The 21,360-nt window shown below is 38.0% G+C and overlaps 1 protein-coding gene across 1 annotated transcript in view; it reads right to left on the bottom strand.

Moving 5' to 3' along the window:
• The window catches only part of sema6bb (sema domain, transmembrane domain (TM), and cytoplasmic domain, (semaphorin) 6Bb), a 167,226-nt gene that overhangs the window by 79,666 nt on the left and 66,200 nt on the right, over positions 1-21,360 (bottom strand). The window contains exons 2-3 of the mRNA XM_073819067.1: positions 3,384-3,507; positions 1,528-1,642 (exon numbers count right to left, since the gene is read on the bottom strand). Of these exons, the coding sequence (XP_073675168.1) occupies positions 1,528-1,642; positions 3,384-3,489 (221 nt within the window). The 5' untranslated portion in view covers positions 3,490-3,507. The remainder of the gene's footprint in view (positions 1-1,527; positions 1,643-3,383; positions 3,508-21,360) is intronic.

Raw genomic sequence — 21,360 nt, 5'->3', positions numbered from 1 at the left:
TTTCTTGGGGCATGGTCTTGAGCAGTTATGCTAATGCTAACAGGATTTAGCCCGCCTGCACCCCTTATCGCACTTGAGCACGCCGTTGCAGACTTTATTCAGTCAATCCCGGCTGTCTATATCCTTGACTTGAAACTTCACTGACTCTCTCTCTCCCCTTGCTCCTAAGCAGTATTGCCTCCTTTTTATTTCACTCGGCGTTGCCGTTGTTATTGAAAGCTCCCTCTTGAGTCATTGGCTAAATAAATCTCCTTTTCCACAGAGGTCATTTTCTGTTGGCTACGGCAAACACTTCCATTTACTTCAGACACTGATAGGTACATACAGTTTGCTGACTGTACACAGCGGGGCTTGAATTTCATCAAATTACGTTGGCCACAGTGGCACCATGTTGGAAAGTGTGCATAAAATAGTCAATCGAGTCTTGAGGTTCTTTAGGCCAAAGACTTTTGCCCTTTTTTATGAGAGAGCCAAAGTCATATGGCACTTTGTGATATATTAATTCTTGAGGTTTAATTTTGACATGGTCGAGCGGGCAGGTCATTTCCTGACACAGTATGAGGGCCTTTATTAGAGTACGACGCCTCCCCTCTGGACCCCTACAAGTTTCAGTAACTATCACCATATGTTTGGACTCTCCCAGTGGACTTGCCAGCCATTTTTGGGAAGTATGTTGCATAAATTTACAAAAACTGCTTATTTTTGTAAAGCGCCAAACCTAATGACGTTTTATTTTTGTTTATCTATTCCTAACCCTGGCTGCTGTGAGGTAGGCAAAAAATGCAAGAAAGTAAAAACATCATTGACCCAGTGACCCCCAAAATCCTCAAAAGCCTACAGGTGTCCAGATTTTATATTTATATAACCCAAAAATCAACTTAAAATCCATTAAATAACAAATAACTATCTTCATAACAACTTAAAATTAAAAGTAGAACTATAAAATATGTTAATTTTTTTATGATTGGTATTTGAATATAGTTGTATCCAGAATTAGCAAATCAAGTCAAGGGATCAAATAAAACTAAAAAGTAAAATTAATTCAAATGAATAAATGCGTAAATAAATGTATAAAAAAACCTAATAAATAAATAATATTACCAAAATTGACATTATTGCAATTAACACATAAAAAAGAGATACTTTGAAGATTTGTTCAACTGTTTTAACAGCAAAGTTTTTTTTTTTAAAGAGTGAAAGTCAATGGGTCAAAAACAATTTTTCAAAATATCTTCTTTTGTCTTCCACAGAACAAAGCAAGCCATACAAGCTTGGAACAACACAAAGTTGAGTAAATGATGGCAGAATCCTCATTTTTTATTTGATTTATCGCTTTAAATAGCTTTGAAAGCTGTTTAATTACTATCTACAAGAAGCAGCCTTTCAGACTCTTGATCTTAAGAGAGATTGTTTTTGAATGTCACATAATTTACTTAAACACACGTCTCTGTGCAGGTAATTACAGATGCGGATATAACGGTAATTACAGAGTACGCACATGCTAATCAGCATTATTTCACACCCTACCTGGCTCCGATGTAAAGGGTACGATTGACCTGCAGGATCCTCTGAATGTGCAAGGGCTCCTGTCTGAGAGTTGAGCGATGGGGTCGTCCGAGAAACACAGGATACCTTCTCACCACTGAGGGAGAAAAGAGGTAGATGAGACAGTGAGTGATAAAAGGAAAGGGTTGACAGAAGGATTGTATCATCTCTTCATTCCACTTATGGGTGTGGGTGAGGTGATCCGTTAAGGCGAGAGGCGTTCGATCACTCGCGAGTCACACTTGAGATAAAAATGCTGACAGCTGCCTGTAGTTGCTCTTGAGTGGTTTTCACAGATAAAGTCTGTTCTCCACATCTGTTGGCCTAGTCAAATAGTGTTGTAACCAGAGAGGTAAAATGTACTGAGAAATTACATTTGTCCTAAAGCTTGTTACCTGACATTAATTATTTGGTCAATTTGAATGTAACATTTCAAGTAATAAACAGCTATCTGGTTCTATACTTGAATGTACATTTACATTTAGTCATTAAGCATTCGCTTTTATACAATGCAACTTACAAATAGAAGCAACCAAACAAAAGAGCAATAATATGTTAGTGCAAGTGCTGTACATGTAGCAAGTTTTTTTTTTAATAATTAAAAAGAAAACAAATAGACAGAACAAAAAAGAACAGAGAATGCTAGTGTTAGAGGGTAAATAATATTAAATAAATAAAAAGAAAACAAAAAGATAAAACAGAAATAGAATGGAGAGTGCTAGTGAATGTAATAGTAGCTGAAAGTAGGAAAGCATCAAGGCAAGACTTGATATAAAATAAATTAAACATACAATTAAATTTCAAAAATGGGAAAATACATTCCATAAACTTTTAATTCATAAATATTTATTATTTTTTTTATTTATAAATTAATTAAAAAATACAACCTGCAACCTCAAAATGTTAACGGAAATTTTTAAATATTAAATTTATTTAAATTATCAAACAACTTTTTGATTTTAGTTGTTTCATATTTGAAATGTAGTTGTTTCTCTATAAGGTTCAAACGTTCACTGATGCTTCAGAAGAAAACTTTTTGAAGATCAGGGTAAATTTAACTTATTTTGTCTTCTGGGATATATGTAAGCAGCTTCTGAAGGGCAGTACAAAATTAAAAAGAAAAGTTAAACAAAATTGAAAAGTTAATTTTACCCTGATCTTCAAAAAGTTTTCACTCCCCAGCTCTTAAATGCATCGTGTTTCCTTCTGAAGCATCAGTGAACGTTTGTACCTTATAGAGAAACAACTACATTTCAAATATTAAACAACTAAAATCAGATAGTTGTTTGATGTTTGATATGATATTTAGGCAAAATAAGAAAAATGTACATCTACATTCAAAATTTTTTATCCCCGGCTCTTAATGCATCGTGTTTCCTTATGAAGCAGCAGTGAGCATATGTTCAGCTTGATAGTTTGAAAACCCCTGTGGTCACATTTACAATTGCTCGGTGAAAGTTTGCAAACAAAATCTAAAATTTCCCCCAAAAATACTTAACCTTAATAATAAAGTGCGATTACTTTAGTACTTTACACCCGCTTATTATTCTCCTTCTCTAACCTTGTTCCTCTCTTTTAATATGTGATAAGATTCTCCCTAGAGCCTCCCATAGCTCCTTGCCTCTTAATCCTCCTGCCCTGAGCGTTATAAACCCCCTCGCTTTTCTCATCTTTCAGCTAAGATAGACCGGCATGAGTTAGGCTGGGATGCATGGAATCGATATTATTGATGAGTGATCAATCACATGCCTGCTCTGCATTAGAAAGTGAAATCTGAGAGCACAGATGGGGCCCAACCCTGATCCTGACGGCTGCATGTGAAACGGAGACAGCGTTACCTTCAGTGGGGATAAAGTTCAGAGGTCCTGGTTCCTCAGGGAAGACTGCACACACCAACCGCAGGAGCCAGAAGAGACCGATGAAAGCTTTGGTCACAGTCGTCATGGTAGTGGAGCTCCGGCACTATGATAGAAACATGAAGAAAAGATTCAGGTGAGGTGGCGGAAGATCTAGCGGGATACACATTTCTGGTTACATTCAAACTAGCACTCTGGTGGGCTCCAAAGCATCTTTATCATCACCCCAGAGATTAAGATCAGTAATTAAGTCATCCACCAATAGAATCTGTGCTAGTCAGCCCTAATGGTCCATTCGGTGTGGTGTGTCACAGAACTGTCATCAAAGACACGGGACCCAGGACTAAACTGCCCGGACGTCTAACAAAAGCGCTTCACACAGAGCCAGAAATGGGGAGGGGGCTGGAACGCATGTGAGTGGGAAGCTCTGTTTAATAACCTAGAGAGCTGTCCTGCTGTCTACTGCTACAGGCAGCATCCTAACCAAAATAAACATTCAGAAATTACAGATATGAAATGCGCTACACACTAAGTATATACCATATGGATTTTTAAAAACGTCTTCATGAATGAGTTATAAGCTATAAACCAAACCAACTTCACTTCAGTGAATGAAAACATCACAAACTTTGATTTGAAGCAAAGAAGTATTTGGTACTCTTCTGTACGCACATCGAAGACTGACACGGAAGAGAAGAAACTGTTGAATAAAGTGATTATTTTTGTTTTCTTTGTGCACAAAAAGTATTCACGTAGCTTCATAAAATTACATTTGAACTATGTCACATGGACTATTTTAACGATGTCTTTACTACCTTTCTGGGCCTTGCTGCTTGCTTTGCTGTTATCGTATGTGTTGACATAATTTGAACTGAAACAAAGTCAGAGCGGGACATATCAGTAGTCCCACCCACTTTTTTTAATAGCCAATAGCATTTTGTTTATATCACAGCTTTGGCCAGAGGTGGTGAGCTAGGTAAAGCCACATTTGACAGCGTATGACAGCAACAATCTTTTCCATATCGCATTATCTATATATAAAATAGCATTCTGTAAAGAATTTAAATGTATCTGATATGTTTTGTGCTTGCGCTCCATGCTATCGTGTCTCTGAACCGGAGACACAACGTGTGACACAACGTGAAACCAGACTTCATTCGCCCCAACGGAATGCATATTTACTCTGTCTGAATCGTTCCCTATCCCCTATATAGTGCATTACGTGCCATTCACCACACAGAAAATACAAATTCTGTAAACAAGTGACCGATTTCGGCCGCAGCTTTAGCGTCTATTTATAGTGCAGGGGGGCGGGATGCAAACAAATCTAGAGAGCATTTGATTGGACAGAAAGTTTGATGAGAAGCTGAAGTGCAGGGTGATGTCATCAAAATCGTTAATCCATATTGGCAAAAGTGACTAATTTGAATGCTTATATCTTCTAAATGCAAATGTTGTCATTATTTTTGGAGCACACTAGCTTACACAGACCCTTTAGGCTAACATAAACATAACTAAATCCCAAAAAACTGTAATTTTGATTTGATTTTTGGGTGAACTATTTTTTGAACTATGTTTTTCGGCTTTTAGTATGAATATGTTAGCCTTGAAGTTATTTGTAATCTAGTGTGCTCCAAAACAATGACAAAATTCTCATTCAGAAGATAGAAGCATTTAAAACTTACAGTCTCTACCTTCGGCCAATTTGGATCAACGATTTTAATGACATTACCCTGCACTTCAGTTTCTCATCAAACTTTCTGTCCAATCAAATGCTCTCCAGAAAGCAGAAAGCATCCCGCTCCCTACAGTATAAATAGACTTCGAAGCTGCAGCTGAAATTGGTCACTTGTTCACAGAATTTGTATTTTCTGCACAGTGAATTGCACGTAGTGCACTATATAGGGGATAGGGAATGATACAGACAGTGTAAATATGATTTCCATTGGAGCGAACAAAGTCTGGTTTTGCTTTGTATAACATAAACTGTCGTAGCGCACATACACATATTCTACACAGAATGCCATTTTATATACAGATAATGCAAAATAGATGAGATTGTGGCTCTCGTTAGCTGTCAAATGCAGCTTTACCCAGCTCAATGACTATAAATATATGATATAAACTAAAAGCTATTGCCCATTTAAAAAAAAAAGGGAACGGGACTGCTGGATATATCCCACCCTGTCTTCCCGTTTCATTTTAAATTACGTCAATACATAGAATAGTGCTGCATGTTTCAAAGCACTTCAGTGGACCTTTAAAGTAATTATTCAAATAATAATATCCTATGAATGGGATTTTACATAGCTAGCCTCAAGCTCTACTATTGGAGCCAAAGGAATGCTAATGTACATTTTTTCCAAAATAAAATAAGCTATGTTGCCTTAAAGTCTACTGTAGCACTGTCACCATGTTTTTTTTTAATTGAACTTATGAGTGCGGCTGCATATGTGTGTACTTGAGAAAGTTACTGCAAGTAGAAATGGACTTTTAAATTGAATGCCTGAAAATAGACAGGTATTGTATTGTTTCAGAACTCTTGCCCTCTTGAAAAAAAGACGGCAGAAAGATAAGAGATGTGATGGAAACACAAATGTCACTCAAATTAAAGTGCAATGCAATCTATGTGGAAAATTACCTCTGCACTTCAGAGAGGCACAGAGAAGCTCTGGAGAACTGTCACAATAGTATCGTCTGTAATAGTCTAACGTAATGGTACTGTCTGAAAAAGAGATTTCAATGGACAGATGAAACATGTATGATTGTGTGTATCTTTTACTGGGTTGAAAGACACCAACACCATTTTAATAGCTTGAAGGAAACATACATAAAATTGGTGGATCAACCAAACACTTCAGTTTTCATCCATAAAAAAAAGCATCAAATCCTTGTGTTGTTTAAAATACAATGAAAATGTATTTTTTTTTAAAGAAATGTACACTCAGTACAACATTGACCTTCAAATATAAATCTACTTTACTGCGGTTAAACAAATAATGAGAGAATTTTTATTTTTAGGTAAACCCTTTAAAACTTCAATAACACTTATACTGTGTTTTGATTATACCAGAGGAACAGATCAAGAAAATCGAACAACATAACAGAACAAAACAAAAAGCCACTCTCAACAGAACATAAGGGTCAATAATGGAAAACCAGAAAATTATGAAAAGGCACAGCATGCTTTTCATACCTTTTAAATGAACTGTACAATGAACTGTTGTATTTGTACAAAAGAACGGCTGAAAACCTGGCAAATAACAAGGCCAGTTGTCACGCACTTCTGATATATTTTCCACAGTGGTCAGTGGTTTCAATAGCATGAAACTCAATATAAGAATGAGTAGTACTCAGCTATCTCTCTGCTTGAGTGTTAACAAGCTGAGAACATTTGCTTTGAAACTTTAGTGGAAATGCTGTTAGTTACAGTCACAGTGCAAACATAAACAAATCAGCGTCAGTTGAGCTTTTCAGCGCCGCTGCGTTAAGACGACACGTACATGTATTAAAATCCGACAGCCTCGATTTCTTTATTCAAAAAAAAAGCCTTCTCATTTTCCTGTGGCTAAACGCCAATTGAGTTACACAATGCAAACCAGCCAGCTCTCATTTGTCAAAGCGTGGCCTTGCTGTCCAAAACGCACACATGTACATGTACACACACAACTACATCCATTGTGGGTCTATTTCTATAGTGAAATGACTTGTGACGTTTTATCAGGGCTAACTATCTTTCCAGGACATTTCTAGAATTCCTGCTATTGAAGTCTGAACAAGGCCGCCCCACACACTAATAGTTCAATACCCAATGCAGCAAATTATGCCCAACAATAGGCTTACATGAAGGAGAAGAAAAAGAGAGAAAATGAAAAGAGGCCAAATGGGGAATGAAGGCAGACGGAACAGGATAGCTTAAACTAGAAGACGCTGTCATAAGTTGGTATCAGTGATTCTATTGTCTTGCTACAATTAATCATTTACGAGTACGCGCCAGGCCTCACGCATTTAATTAGCATAATTAGAAACTCCGAGCTATAGAGTTTCAGGGGACAAGAAGCTAAACAGATGCAGAGGGGGTGAAGTAAATACAAGCTTGGATATAACATACACCATCCCACTTTTAATTACGACAAATGTTTTGTGGAAGAGTCAGTTCAGGTAACATGATTGGTGCATTTATATCATACTAATATTCAATGCTGTCAATATTTTACCAACAGGGATGGGAATTCTCATGATTCTGGTTCAGATTCAACAACTCTAGTTCTTTAAATTTGAATAAAGATTCTTTTAGCACTTTTAAGGAAGACATATTTGGAAAAAAGTCATTCAAAGATACACCCAAACCAAAATTTATTCAGACACCTTCCACATTTCTCAAATTATCAGAGTTTGCTCGCTAGAAAATGGTAATAAAATATCACAAAAACTCAAACTGTGTCAGAACAAATTCATCTCAATTCAGACAACTGTTAGTATGACAATATTTACACAACTATCAAAACTTAATTTTATTCAGTCTGTGTTGTAAAAAGGTCACATTAGCAATTAAAGAAAAACACTTAAGCAAAACATGGTCAGGTCAAAGTGTCTGAAGAATTTTTGGTCCCACATTTTTTATCAATTTTACTGGTAGCCCACTGTATTAAGAATTAACAGTATAATATGTCACAGTTTACTATATTTTGCTATCTTCACTTACATAGATGAACTATACTGCCCTACAAAGCAAAAAGGCAGTAAGTACACCGAGTGCAGAACTGAGAAAAATTACTAAAGTTATCCTGTCATCCAGCCTGTTATCCAATGTTAAAACCGTCCCATGAGGATGCTGCGAAATCACACACATTTGAGATAAGATATTTTGTCACATAACAAAGGATGCCTTGAATGACATGAAAATGATAATAACTCATTTTTGACCAAAAATGCAGTTACTGCCTTTTTGCTTTGTAGGGCAGTATAGTGTTCTGTTGTGTACCCATTAGTAAAAAAAAATATCAAAAATTCTATCTGGTGTCTGAATCATTTTTGGTTTGACTATATTGCCAAATGATTATATAATTCAGATTTTTTTTTAAATGAAACGGAATAAAATGCTTAGAAAAATGTACATTTACACACAATAAATAATAACAATATTAAATAACTTCATTAATTTTATTTAAACTTCATTTATTTGTCTAATATAATAATTTGTATAATCTATGTATCAAATTAACAACTAGTCAGTAACTATAAACACAACATAATAGACCACAACAGACCTTTTTTGTCCGTGAATTTTAACACTTTAAATAAAGAGTTCACTCAAAAATTAAAATTCTGTCATTAATTACTCACCCTCATGTCGTTCCAAACATGTAAGACCTTTCTTCATCTTCAGAACACAAATTAAGATATTTTTTATGAAATTCGAGAGCTTTCTGCAAAGACAGAAACGCAACTGGCAGAAATTGTTGAATAAAGTCATTATTTTTGTTTTCTTTGCGCAAATGTTTTTCTCATAGCTTCATAAAACTAAGGTTGAATCACTGATGTCACATGGACTATTTTAATGATGTCCTTACTACCTTTCTGGGCCTTGAATGTGTCAGTTGCGTTGATTTGCTAAAAGAGTCCTTCACCCAGGAATCAGACTACACAGATCATGCTGTACCTTTTGAGCTTTAGATTCAGTAGCAGTATTGCAGGAAAAACTACCAGACATTTTTTCCTTACATGTTCCACTATCACCGAAGAATGCACTTACAGGAATCGTTTTGGGAAATAAATGGCCTTGAAAGAATGCCATTGTTCAGCCAACAGGTAGACCCGACACTCAGTCAGTTGACATATTAGAGAGCTCAATCAAACAGAGAAACGTTCAAAGACCCAACGTTCAAGCAGTGTTTACTCTTTTAGGAAAGAAAACATGCCCTAAATCTGTTAATTTTAGTAAGAAAGATTTTAACACTAAAAAAAAACACACTTTTAATTAAAATATGGCTTAACCAAAGCCAACAACAATAGGATTCACATGCCTCTACAGAGCTTCCCCTGTCAATGTAATTACTAACGTTTGAGAAGGTAATTATCTGAATGAGGTCATTAAGATACCGTGAGAGGAGTATGGACGGGGCGGCAGTATCTCTGACCGACTATTGAGAAGCTGTTACTTAAGATAACAAATCACTTAGCTAATCAATAAAAGCTTGGTAACGTAGGGTGCTTAATGAACTCTGATCTCCTGCCAATAGTCTGAGGAATGATTGGTGAATTGAGACCAGAGAAGAAAAACAAAGGAAGTGTCAACTCCAAGCTGGAGATCATGAGTAGAATAAGTAGCACGCTAAAGTCAAGCTGCAGACTGGGAATTTCAAGGATGGTTGAAATTCAGAAGCTTTGTGTTTGAATATGGTTATTATCAGACCTATTCTCTGCCTTTAAAAAGCGCAAATGTTCAGATGATATGTATTCTGGGTGAAAGAAGAAAAGCACTGATTTCATTACGGACCCCTGAGGGATTTGAACACGATAAATCATCTAAGGGTTTGAGAGCAAACTTCATTTATGTGTGTCCCAGATAAAAAACTGATAATGAGAGTAGAGGATGGCATTAATGAGAGAAGTGATCAGTAATAAAGGCATGAATTAACGCATGCATTATCAGCCCCGAATGATCACAGAGAAGAGAAATGAAACCGCTATCCGACATTCGTTTCTAATTTGTGAATCTGAAGGTAAGGAATGTCTCGGCACATTTGAACAGATACAGCATATCATAGTCTATAACGGATCAATTCACTCACATAAGGCCCCTACAGAGAGCACATTCTGTTGCAAGCAGCAGAGACAGAACATTTGCTATGGGAAATTGCTTCACGGCCTGGCCTTGACCTCTCATGAAACCCACACTGTGACCTCATGTTATCAAATTTGCCTGAAAGGCTCCTGGATGCAAACCATGTTGATCCAACACTAAGGCAACATTAAGTTTTTGGCATCTCAGCATATAGTTTTCTATAATAATCAGCCATTTTTCTACCATTTTGGAAGCAGTTTATCACAAATTATTTATGATGTGAAATAAACTCCTAGATGATCATTTATTTTTCCAAAGGCAAGGCAGTCTTGTTTATATTGCACATTTCACAATGATGCTAAAATGGATTTTAGATGCATAAGAAATAAGCATAACAATAAAAAGAGAGAGAGAAAAAAGATTTAAAATAAAAAAAAGGCCAAATACTTTATAAAGTAGAGCAATCTTAAAGATATAAATTTGAGGTCAAAAGTTTACATACACCTTGCAGAATCTGCAAAATGTTAATTATTTTACCAAAATAAGTGGGATCAACAAAATGCATGTTATTTTTTTTTTTTTTTAGTACTGAGCTGAATAAGATAATTCACATAGAATATATTACATATAGTCCACAAGAGAAAATGATAGTTGAATTTATAAAAATGACCCCAGTCAAAAGTTGCACACACCTGATTCCTAATACTGTCTTGTTACCTGAATGATCCACAGCTGTTTGTTTGTTTGTTTAGTGATAGTTGTTCATGGGTCCCTTGTTTGTCCCGAACAGTTAAACTGCCCGCTGTTCCCACAAATTCAGTTTTTCAGCATTTTTGTGAATTTGAACCCTTTTTAACAATGACTGTATGATTTTGAGATCCATCTTTTCACACTGAGGACAACTGTGGGACTCATATGCAACTATAACAGAAGGTTCAATCCTTCTGTTCCTCACTGATGCTGCAGAAGGAAACACGATGCATTAAGAGCTGGGGGTGAAAACTTTTGAACAGAATAGAGATGTGTACTTTTTTCTTATTTTAGTACTGCCCTTGAGAAGCTACAGAAGATACTTATGTTTGCCAGAAGACAAAATAAGTTAAATTGACCCTTAAAGTAAGTTTAAATTTTACAAAAGTTTTTACCCCCGGCTCTTAACGCATTGAGTTTTCCTTCTAAAAATCAGTGGGTGCTTGAACCTTCTGTAATAGTGGCATATCCCTCAGTTGTGCTCAGTGTGAAAAGATAGATCTCAAAATCATTCAGGTAACAACACAGTATTAAGAATCAAGCGTACAGTATGTAAACTTTTGAACGTGGTCATTTGTATAAATTTAACTATAATGGACTAAATGGACTATATGTAAATGTCTTTTATGTGAAATATCTTATTTACGTCAGTACTAAATAAAAAATATCATGCATTTTGTATGATCCGTCTTATAGATTAAAGATGTTATTTTGGGTGAGGTATGCTTTTGAAAAGACGGTGGCAAAGCACAAGAGAGAGCAAGAGAGAATAAAAAAAACAGCAAGAAGGTGGGGAAAAAGCAATTTGGATGTAGTATTCAAAGACGAAGTTGAATATGTAGGAAGAGGCCAAAAAATGTCTGGAATGCTTTCAAAGCAGTGAAAGCGGAAGACCCCGGAGCCAAGAGGAGGCTGATTCCTTTCCTGAACATAACCTAAAATACTGCTCCAGTGACCCGAGACGGTTAACCTCCGTCTCTGACCCCAGGGGGAATGGGCCAAGCCAGCCAAATCCATATCAGAGACCGGCAGCCACGGTCTGGACTGCCATTCAGTATTTACTGCCCTCTGTTTCTGGATAGCATGACGTCCAATTCACTCTCCTGTTCTGCCACAACCGTTTTAATAGGTTGTTTTCCAGACACAGTCAAAGCCCCGAAGCCATTCATCAGGGCAGTTTAAAGCAGCCCGGTGAGTCCGGCTTTTTTTTTTTTTTTTTTTAAAAACATGAAATTAAAGATCTACTTAATGGTCTATTCATGTCAGACTGTCTCTCACATTATAAAGATACACAGCATCATTCCATAACTCCTGACAGGGAAAAGAGACGCTCCGGCTCGACACGTTTTTCCCATGGAGCAGTAATCCTGATTCTGAATTGATGGAGTGTGGCGTCAGGTTGAACCAGCAGAGCAGCGTCTTCTCATCCAGAGACACCCTGAGCTATTTTTCACTCACTGCAGACATGAAAAACACCCAGACAAATACAGCAATCTACAAAAACGGGATGAATCAGGCTAGTGCTGCACTGTTGCACACACACACACAAACAAACAAACATCGGGAAACAGGGAGAACCGTAGACAGATGCTGCTTAACAGCTTTGGTGAAAATATATGAGAGCTAAATGAACAAACTGTGCCTAAGCTAACAGCTGGGGAAATTGGCTTTTCTCTAGGTCAGGCCCCATTCCAAGACGCTGGAATTGTCTTTCACCATTAAAACCACAGGTTTCATCTGAGCTCTGTTCACTTACAGTATACGGGCTGTTGGTTAATCAGTACTAGCATTTGATGCAAAGTTGAGCATACAGCTGCGGTTGACCCCAGGTTAGCCCTTGATACCCCAACGGTATCATACTACGCTTATGCTCACCAAGGCTGCATTTATTTGATTGAAAACACAGTAAAGACAGTAATATTGTGAAATAGTATTACAGTTTAAAATAACTGTTTTCTGTTTTAATATATTTTAAAATGCAATTTTATGCAACATGATCCTTCAGAAATCATTCTAATATGCTAATTTGGTGCTCAAGAAACATTAATAATGTGTAAAAATATATATGAATTGACAATGAAACTGGGTGATGCTCGACCAATCAAATTTAAGAACCTGGAACTTCTGTATGTGCCTCCTTACAAAAACAAAGGATCGTGACTCTATTTGTAACATTTCAGAGTAGATATTGAAAACAGGGAGTCGACGGGCAAAAGTCCTGTGTTTTAATTCACCTCAAGGGCAGCAATAAAGGAGCTTTTAATGGCCAAACATCATCATAAACACATCAGAAGCAGTACAGCAGACTGTGGCGAGGTCGACCCCTCACCCGGCTGAAGGCTTCATGCGCTGTAAATCAAGCACGTAACGGACGAAATGGAAACAACTCTACATCGTTAAAAGAAGGAAAAAAGACCGCTGATAGATTAAAGCTATCCCATCCATCATAACCACTGCCGTAAAAACAAGCAGAGCAAAAACAGGGAGGCGATAATCCACTGCGCTGTCGTAAATAAGGCGAAAAAGTTCAGGCTAATGACTAAGAGGACTTGCAAGGATCACAAAGTTTCCCGGGCTGACAAGCTTTACTTGGCTGAGACTCCCACGGGGCTGTAAATTACCTAACAAAAATACCCCGCAGAATCATAATATCTCAATCGTGCTCATCACAAGCTGTCAGGGTTTTATTTTTTATTTATTATTATTATTATTTTGAAGGCGTCGGAAGAGGAGGAGAAATGGGGATGAAAGAGAGGGGTGGAAGATTACTAGGAGGAATAAGAACAGAGAGAGAGAGAGAGATAGGCAGACGTGTGCATGAGTGTATGTGTGTCACGCTCGTCATGCAAAATTAACGTCTTTAGGGATGATGCACGCTGCAGTAGAGCGGCACTACTGAGCTCATACGAATAGGAATACATAGAAAAACAATAAACACCTCCCCTCATAGCATATGGTTCAGCAGAGCATCTTATAAATATCACTCCTATGGGAATTAAGTTTCAGTTTGTTGCCTCTCGTTAACTTTACTACACTAATACATTACATGCTCTAGATGCAGAGAAAGCTCACTAAAAATAAGAAACATCTGGTTCATATTCCCTTCGAAATCAAGGTGAAAAAAATATTTTAAATAAAGAAAATTAAAGGGATGCTTCATCCAAAAATGAAAATTCTGTCATTAATTACTCACCCTCATTTAGTTCCGAACACGTATGACCTTCATTCATCTTCAGAAGACAAATTAAGACATTTTTGATGAGATCCGAAAGCTTTCTGACCTTGCATAGACACCAATACAACTACCACGTTCGAAACCCAGAAAGGTAGTAAGGACATCGATAAAACAGCCCATGTGACATCAGTAGTTCAACCTTAATTTTCTGAAGCTATGAGAATACTTTTTGTGAGCAAAGAAAAACAAACAAACAATGGCTTTATTCAATGTCATGACACTCTTGTGAGTCGAAGACTGACACGAAGAGAAGAAATTGTTAAATACAGTACAGTCGTTATTTTTGTTTTCTTTGCACACAAAATGTAGCTTCATAACATTACATTTAAACCACTGACGTCACATGGACTATAGAGACAGAGCGACACGTGTCATAATCTGAAAACCATGCCCACCAGGGGAAAAAACAATCCAACCCTAAAAAAATTTTTTTTTTATTGCAGGAAGTCATTTCTGACTTATAACAAAAAACAGAACAATGTCTAAAAGCTGCTTTGTGACAAGGTGTACAGTAAACAGGCTAAAAAACATTTTATCGACCCCCCCAAAAAAATAGCATTTAAGGACACAAAAGTAGAGCGCAATGTGTCATATTACTCTGAGAACTACACCGATTGGAGGGAAACACAATTGGTGATAGGAATCATTCATTATTTGTAACTTCTTTTGAACTTGATGGGATAAGTTAGCTGCCCTGCTGAAAAAAAAACAAAAAACAGCTAAAACCAGCCTAGACTGGTTGGCTGGTTTTAGCTGGTCAACCAGGCTGGTTTTAGTTGGTCATAGTTGGTCAGCAGGCTGGCTTTAGAGGGATTTTGGCCACTTTCCCAGACCACCAGCTGAAACCAGCTAGTTCCAGCTTAAACCAGCCAACCAGCCTTTTTTTTTTTCAGCAGGGTGTTAGAAAGCTTTTATTAGCTATGTGGGTTAGCAGTTGTAGCTTGGGCCAGTTGGTATTCGCCCACTTTGACAGAAGTTCTCAGAGTAATATGACAGGTTGCGCTCTAATTTTGTGTCCTTAAACGCTTGTTTTTTGGGTCGACAGCTTTTTTTACCTGTAAACATTGTAAAACAGCAGCTTTTAGACATTGTTCTGTTTTTCGTTATAAGTCAGAAATGACAAGGAGTCAGCTTCCCACAGTACAAAGTCAATGGTGAGGTTTGGATTGATTTTAGCCTTGCGTTGCCAGACCTTCAGACTGACGGCAGAAGGTCTGGGAACCTTGGCCACTTTAAAGGCCTGCCCAAGAGGACATATGACTGACAGGTAAAGCAACCAATCACGTTTCGTTTTGTGCCGCATCATGTTTAGGGGCGTGGAAATGTCGCCACAATATCAGGCCGGTGTGTAAAACTCTGACATATTTTAAAGATTCTATGCCGTGAACTTTAAATTTTTCACATGCTTTTGAAAATCCAGCATTTAGTTAATTCTGGTAAGTGCTCGTCGGCGTGGGCGTGGCCTAAATGCACCTAAATGTCTCTATTTATTACAATGTCCTTACTATCTTCCTGCGCCTTGAACGTGTCAGTTGCATTGCTCTCTATGCAAGGTCTGAAAGCTCTTGGATTTTATCAAAAATATCTAAATTTGTGTTCCAAAGAGAAACGAAGGTCTTACAGGTTTGGAATGACATGAGGGTGAGTAATTAATGACAGAAATGTCATTTTTGGAAAAATTATCCCTATAAATAGTAAATTTTCAATTGTGTACACTTCCCTACTATGCATGTCTAAATGTGCTGATTTCATGAAACACTCTCCAAACAATGTTTTTATGATCTACTGCATTTGTGAAGTGTGCATCCAGTGGACAATTTGATTTCCCATAACGCCATCCCATACCTAAGGAGCCACCATATTTGAAAACTGAGAAACAAAAATGGCATATGACTGTGAGCTGAGCAATTCTTTACAAAGAAATTTGTTCGGTAGGCCACAATGCCTACATACCCATAAATGTATTCATACTACATCTGGACCTTCATCAACAGTCAACAAGTGATCCATCAAATCTAGTATACAGTCTGAAAGTATTCTATATGCATACGCAGCCATTGTGTCTAGACATGATGGTTTTCATTATTTACGCATTACACCGATATGAATTTGAAAGAAAATGAGCTTATATGTCATGAAAATAACATCACACTCCAAAACATTGTTATAGTCCTAAAACTGGCTTCATTTTCTTTACGCAAAACTTAATTCCTTTTTTCTTCCTTCTAATTTGGGTGTGAAATATAACTTGGACGTTTCTCCGTCAGATTTACTCATAAAGCAGCAGTCAGTGAGTGAGTTAGTGTGCAAAGAGCTTGTTTAAATTCCAGATGCAGCATATTGATGAGTATGGGAGCGCTCATATCTCTCAGTTTCTCGATGCTAGCACTGCTTCAGGCAGTCTTTACAGCCAACACACCGATCTGTGGACACATATTTATTCAGTTCATCATTCGTCCATCTGCTCTTCCTCTCTCTCCCTCGCGGATGGTTTGTCTGTACCCCTCCTTCCCCCCTTTCTCTCCCCTCCTTCACTCCAGTCTCCCCTATTACCCAAATTCTCTTCACAAAAATCAGCCACCTGCTCACCCAATTTACTGAGATAAATTTCCCACCCAATCCAAAGAGCCATACAGGTGTGTGTGCATGTGCATAGGATGCAGGATGTTGATCTCACATTTTCAGAAGGAATTTATGTCAGTTCTCCATCAGTGCACAACGATACATGGCGTACACGGGAAACATTCACAATGCACGCCAATCAAACCCATTCTGAGCCTGCTAATTATTGAGTATACAAGGTGGCGGCACACTCAGAGATGTGCACGCACATGTTGTGAATATCTGCATGTTGCAGGCTGTGCTCCAAGCACAGGGCTGAGATGAGAGAAAGAGAGAGAGGGGTCTGATTCCTCACCCTGGCTGACAGGCATAATAATCAGAGCAGAGCATTACCAACCAGTCCAACTATATATCTCTCTCGTTCTCTTACTTTCCTTCCTCTTGTCTCATTTCCTCACATGTCAGGTTAGTTTTCCCTTCTATTTTGCATTCATACCCTGCTGATGTTGTGCCTGGATGCTTGGTCCCTGCTATGGTATTCTGATGTTTCCAGCAGGCTTCTTAAAGTTTAAAATGAAAACCCAGTCATTGTTTGCTCAGCACCATGTTGTTCCAAACCTGTATGACTCACTCTTTTTAACTGGGAACACAAAATGAGAAATTCAAAGCATATATTGGTCCAAAGTTTTGCAATAAATGTGGACTGAGGCTTTCTAGTTTCAAAAAAACATGTAGAAAGTATTATAAAAGTGGTTCATATGGCTAGGGATGCACCAAAATGAAAATTCTTGTCTGAGGCTGAACAAAAGCCGAAGGCCAATTACCGAACACTGTTTTTCGTGTTTTTGCATGTATTTTGACAAATTTTTTCACCATTGCATAAATTAAATAGCAAATATTAGCTTTTTACAGTTTTGTCTTGCTTTTCAAAGCAAAAAATACATTACAAAACAACAATTTAAAAATATTTACACTGAACATTTTTAACATTCTAGTAGACATTATAGCCTACCAACAAAGCTCAATTTAACTTAAAATTAGGTTAGTAAAATAATATTCTTTGGCCATTTTAAAGATCCCCTTATTAAATCAGGCATGTGTTTTTTATGTACAAATAAATGCCACCTTGCTGAGCAAAGGAGAATGTTATAATAAATGTATTAATAGAGCTGTTTTAGTGATTGTTATTATTATTTATTTATTACTTTTATTTTACAGAACAACAGTAAAATTACAATACTAACATTTATGAATGTTGACTTTTATTGTGGCGGAAACCCGCAAGAAGACCTTAGTACCAATTTTGCTGACAGCAGCAGATTTATGAACGATTCTCATCAAGCAGATTGGCTAAGGAGCTTGTGCAGCGCTGTCAGAATAAATACAAATTGTGTGTGTATTAGACAACATAACATTCTGCAGTTTATTTACTAATGGTTTAAAGCCATTTTGCGATTTCAGTCATCATACAATAACCAGCAACAACCACCCCTTTCCCTTCTCATGGACGACATGCGATGCGATACTAAACAGTCTTGCACTGCCGGTGCTTGTAATAATTTTTGCATCTTTCTCGGACAGTTTTAATTGCTTCCACTCTGCTGACATGTTTTCTGCATTAGTGCGTGCCTCTATTTGATCACACCACGTCATTGTTCGCTTATAAAGAGCCTTTTTTTTTTGCTATTTTCGGCCAAATAATTTCAGTTGCCGAACATTCCCTACATAAGAATTGTGCACTTCTCTTTCTATGAGGAACAGGAATTTAAGTCAAAATTATGGTTTTGGACAGTATGCGTATTGTTTTATATCAGGGTTGGAAATTAATGAGGGCTTGTGGCAAAACTGTCATGAAAATGAACTAAAATGCCCCATAAATTCAAGACAAATGGCGCTTTTCCACCACACAGTACCAGCTCGCCTCGGCTCGGCTTTGTTTGGTTTTCCACTGTGTAAAAGTTGTACCTGTACCTCCACAATAGTACCTGGTTGTCATAGCGACGTGGCAGGAAACTGCCGTGACGTAATCTTCTACGCGACACACACCCGCTGTCTGCACCTCCTCGTTTGACCACGGCGTATTCTTCCGAGTTGCCATAATATGTAATGGATTGGATGTGTCACGCAATCTCTGGCCAAACTTTTTAAAAATGGCGGGGTTATTCTGGATACTATAGCTGGCGCGTGCAATGATGACGCAGTGAATAGTGACGATTCTCTCTGACCAATCAGCAGTCTGCTGTGTTTTCACGTCACATTTTAGTATCGCCTCAGCTCGCTTGGAACCTCGCCGGAGGTGGTACGAAAAAAAGTACCTGGAAGCCGGTACAGGTACAACTTTTACACAGTGGAAAACCAAACAGAGCCGAGTCGAGCCGAGGCAAGCTGGTACTGTGTAGTGGAAAAGCGCCAAAAGTGGCAAAAAATGCCCTGGCACAATTAAACAATGCATTACGGCTGTCTCAGTTAAAATGAAATCTCAAAATCAATGGTGTCAATTTGCGGAATTACATTGATTCACACTGCATCAGATTGCTTTTACATGCTGTTTTGTGCAGCGTTGAGCCTTATAACCAATCGTATGCGTTTCAAATGCATTTTAATTCATTTTTGTTTTTGCCACAAAGCCCTTGTTAATTTCTGACCCTGATATAAAACAATATATACTGTCCAGAATCCCTAATTGTGATTAAAATGTATGTTCCTCACAGAAAGTCTAGTTGCACAAGTGTTATCATAAAAGTGGTTTATATTTTTTACATGGTTTTGAATCTGAATCTGGAAAGCCTCAGCCCCTATTTATTGCAAATCTTATGACCAATCTATATTTTGAAAATTCTCATTTTGTGTTCCAAAATAAAATAAAAGTGAGTCATACACGTTTGGAACATGGAACAAACAATGACAGGGTTTTCATTTTCATTTTAAACTTTAAGAAGCCTGCTGGAAACATCAGCAGGGTATGAACGCAAAATAGAAGAGAAAAATTAAGTAAATTAAGTTAACTAAAAAAAAAAACTACCAGGACCCAAAGAACACCACTTAACCTGCAAAAAATCATGCTGGTTTTTGCAAACACTTCTACATCGCTGTGTTTTCCTCTCTGCCATCTTGATGTGGCTTATTTATGACAGGGTGGAGGTTGCACATTGTCGTTTTAGCTGAACATGGGAAAACTTCCTCCTCTCTTTCACTCCCCATCAGTGTCCTCTCTCACGACTCCTTATCAGACCTCAGACAGCCTGTCTGTGCGGCGCTCTGTTTATGGAAACACTGTAGAGAGGGATTTCTGCGGAGGGTGTGCGTGCAGCATCCTGAAAGCATATCAAATGTGAAGGGTGTATGTGCGTGTGCACAAGCACTTTGAGAGCGCACGTTTGTGTGTTGTTTTGGATTGATCCGTACCGGCCTTTCTTTTGAATCAGATCCATCGGAGGGGTGGGGGGCTGCAAATGAAAAGAAGCAAAGATGGATGGAATAAGGTTTGATGTTTACTGAGTCCGTTGCTAAGGAGATGAGAAACGAGGGACAGATTTAGTCATAACAGAGGCAGAGACTGATGGAGCAACCAAAGCTATTCAGAGAGTGAAAAATAACACACTCAGACGAAAAGACTGAGAAGGGATAGAGAAAGACAAAAATGATGGCAAGACAAAAACAACATGGGGTGGCAAGTAAATAGGGGTGAAAGCATCCTGCGTTCGTGGAAATATAAAGTGCAGAAGGACAAAGAAAGAAAGAATGGCCAAAGAAAAAGAGATTAACAGAGTGTGAAACCATTATGCTGAAAGAGTGAACGCTTAGAGCCCATTAAACAGCCCTATAGGCGATGACATGGACGTATGTGTGAGTGTGTGTGAGAGTCTGAAGGCATCAAATGCAAGACTGGCACACAAATAAATACAGCTATCGAGTGCAGTCTGAGATGGAAAGAAATGTAGCCTTGACCCTCCTGACCTTTTCTTTTGCTTCACAATATCTTGTGTTTACTTCCTCCCAGCTGAATCATTCCACACACCCATAAAATCTCAGACAGCGTCTGAAAAGCAGAGCAGAAAGTGATTTTTTTTTGTTTAAACCGCGAGTCGGTTTTGTTCCTCCATCATTCATGCGTCGGCCTTGAGCATCCCTGTCGAACCCCGGCGTAACGCGGGCCTACTTTACTTCACGTGCTCCACTTGTACGAGAATGGTTTACAATCAATAAAGCCTTTTACCTCGAAGCGTGTCACGGCTTGCATTCCCCCCGACTGGCTCTTTTGTGGTCTTGCTCAAGAACATTGTGGAAAAACGTTGTCAATAGCCTTGAAGAGTGTGAGGTCACTGAAGGGAAACATAACATCCTTATGTGTCAAGCCGAGCGTGTCCAACACGGTATGGAGGGGAAGGGGGGTTGCTTTTGGAATTCCTCAGAAAGCACTGGTGAGGCTGGTGAAGCCACATTAGGTTGTTTCCTACCCGTATATGATGAAGTCAACATGTGCTTTACTGTAAAAGGATATGGTATGTGTCATCAGTGTGTGTGGGAACTCACTCAGGGCTATTGAATAGGATTGAATTACATGCTGTTCAAAAAGACACATTGGATTCACTCTTTCATCACTGATGAATGGATGCATGGACCCA

This window comes from Garra rufa, chromosome 15 (genome assembly GCF_049309525.1).
Source record: "Garra rufa chromosome 15, GarRuf1.0, whole genome shotgun sequence".
Lineage (NCBI taxonomy): Eukaryota > Metazoa > Chordata > Actinopteri > Cypriniformes > Cyprinidae > Garra > Garra rufa.
This window is presented reverse-complemented; position numbering and strand designations above follow the sequence as displayed.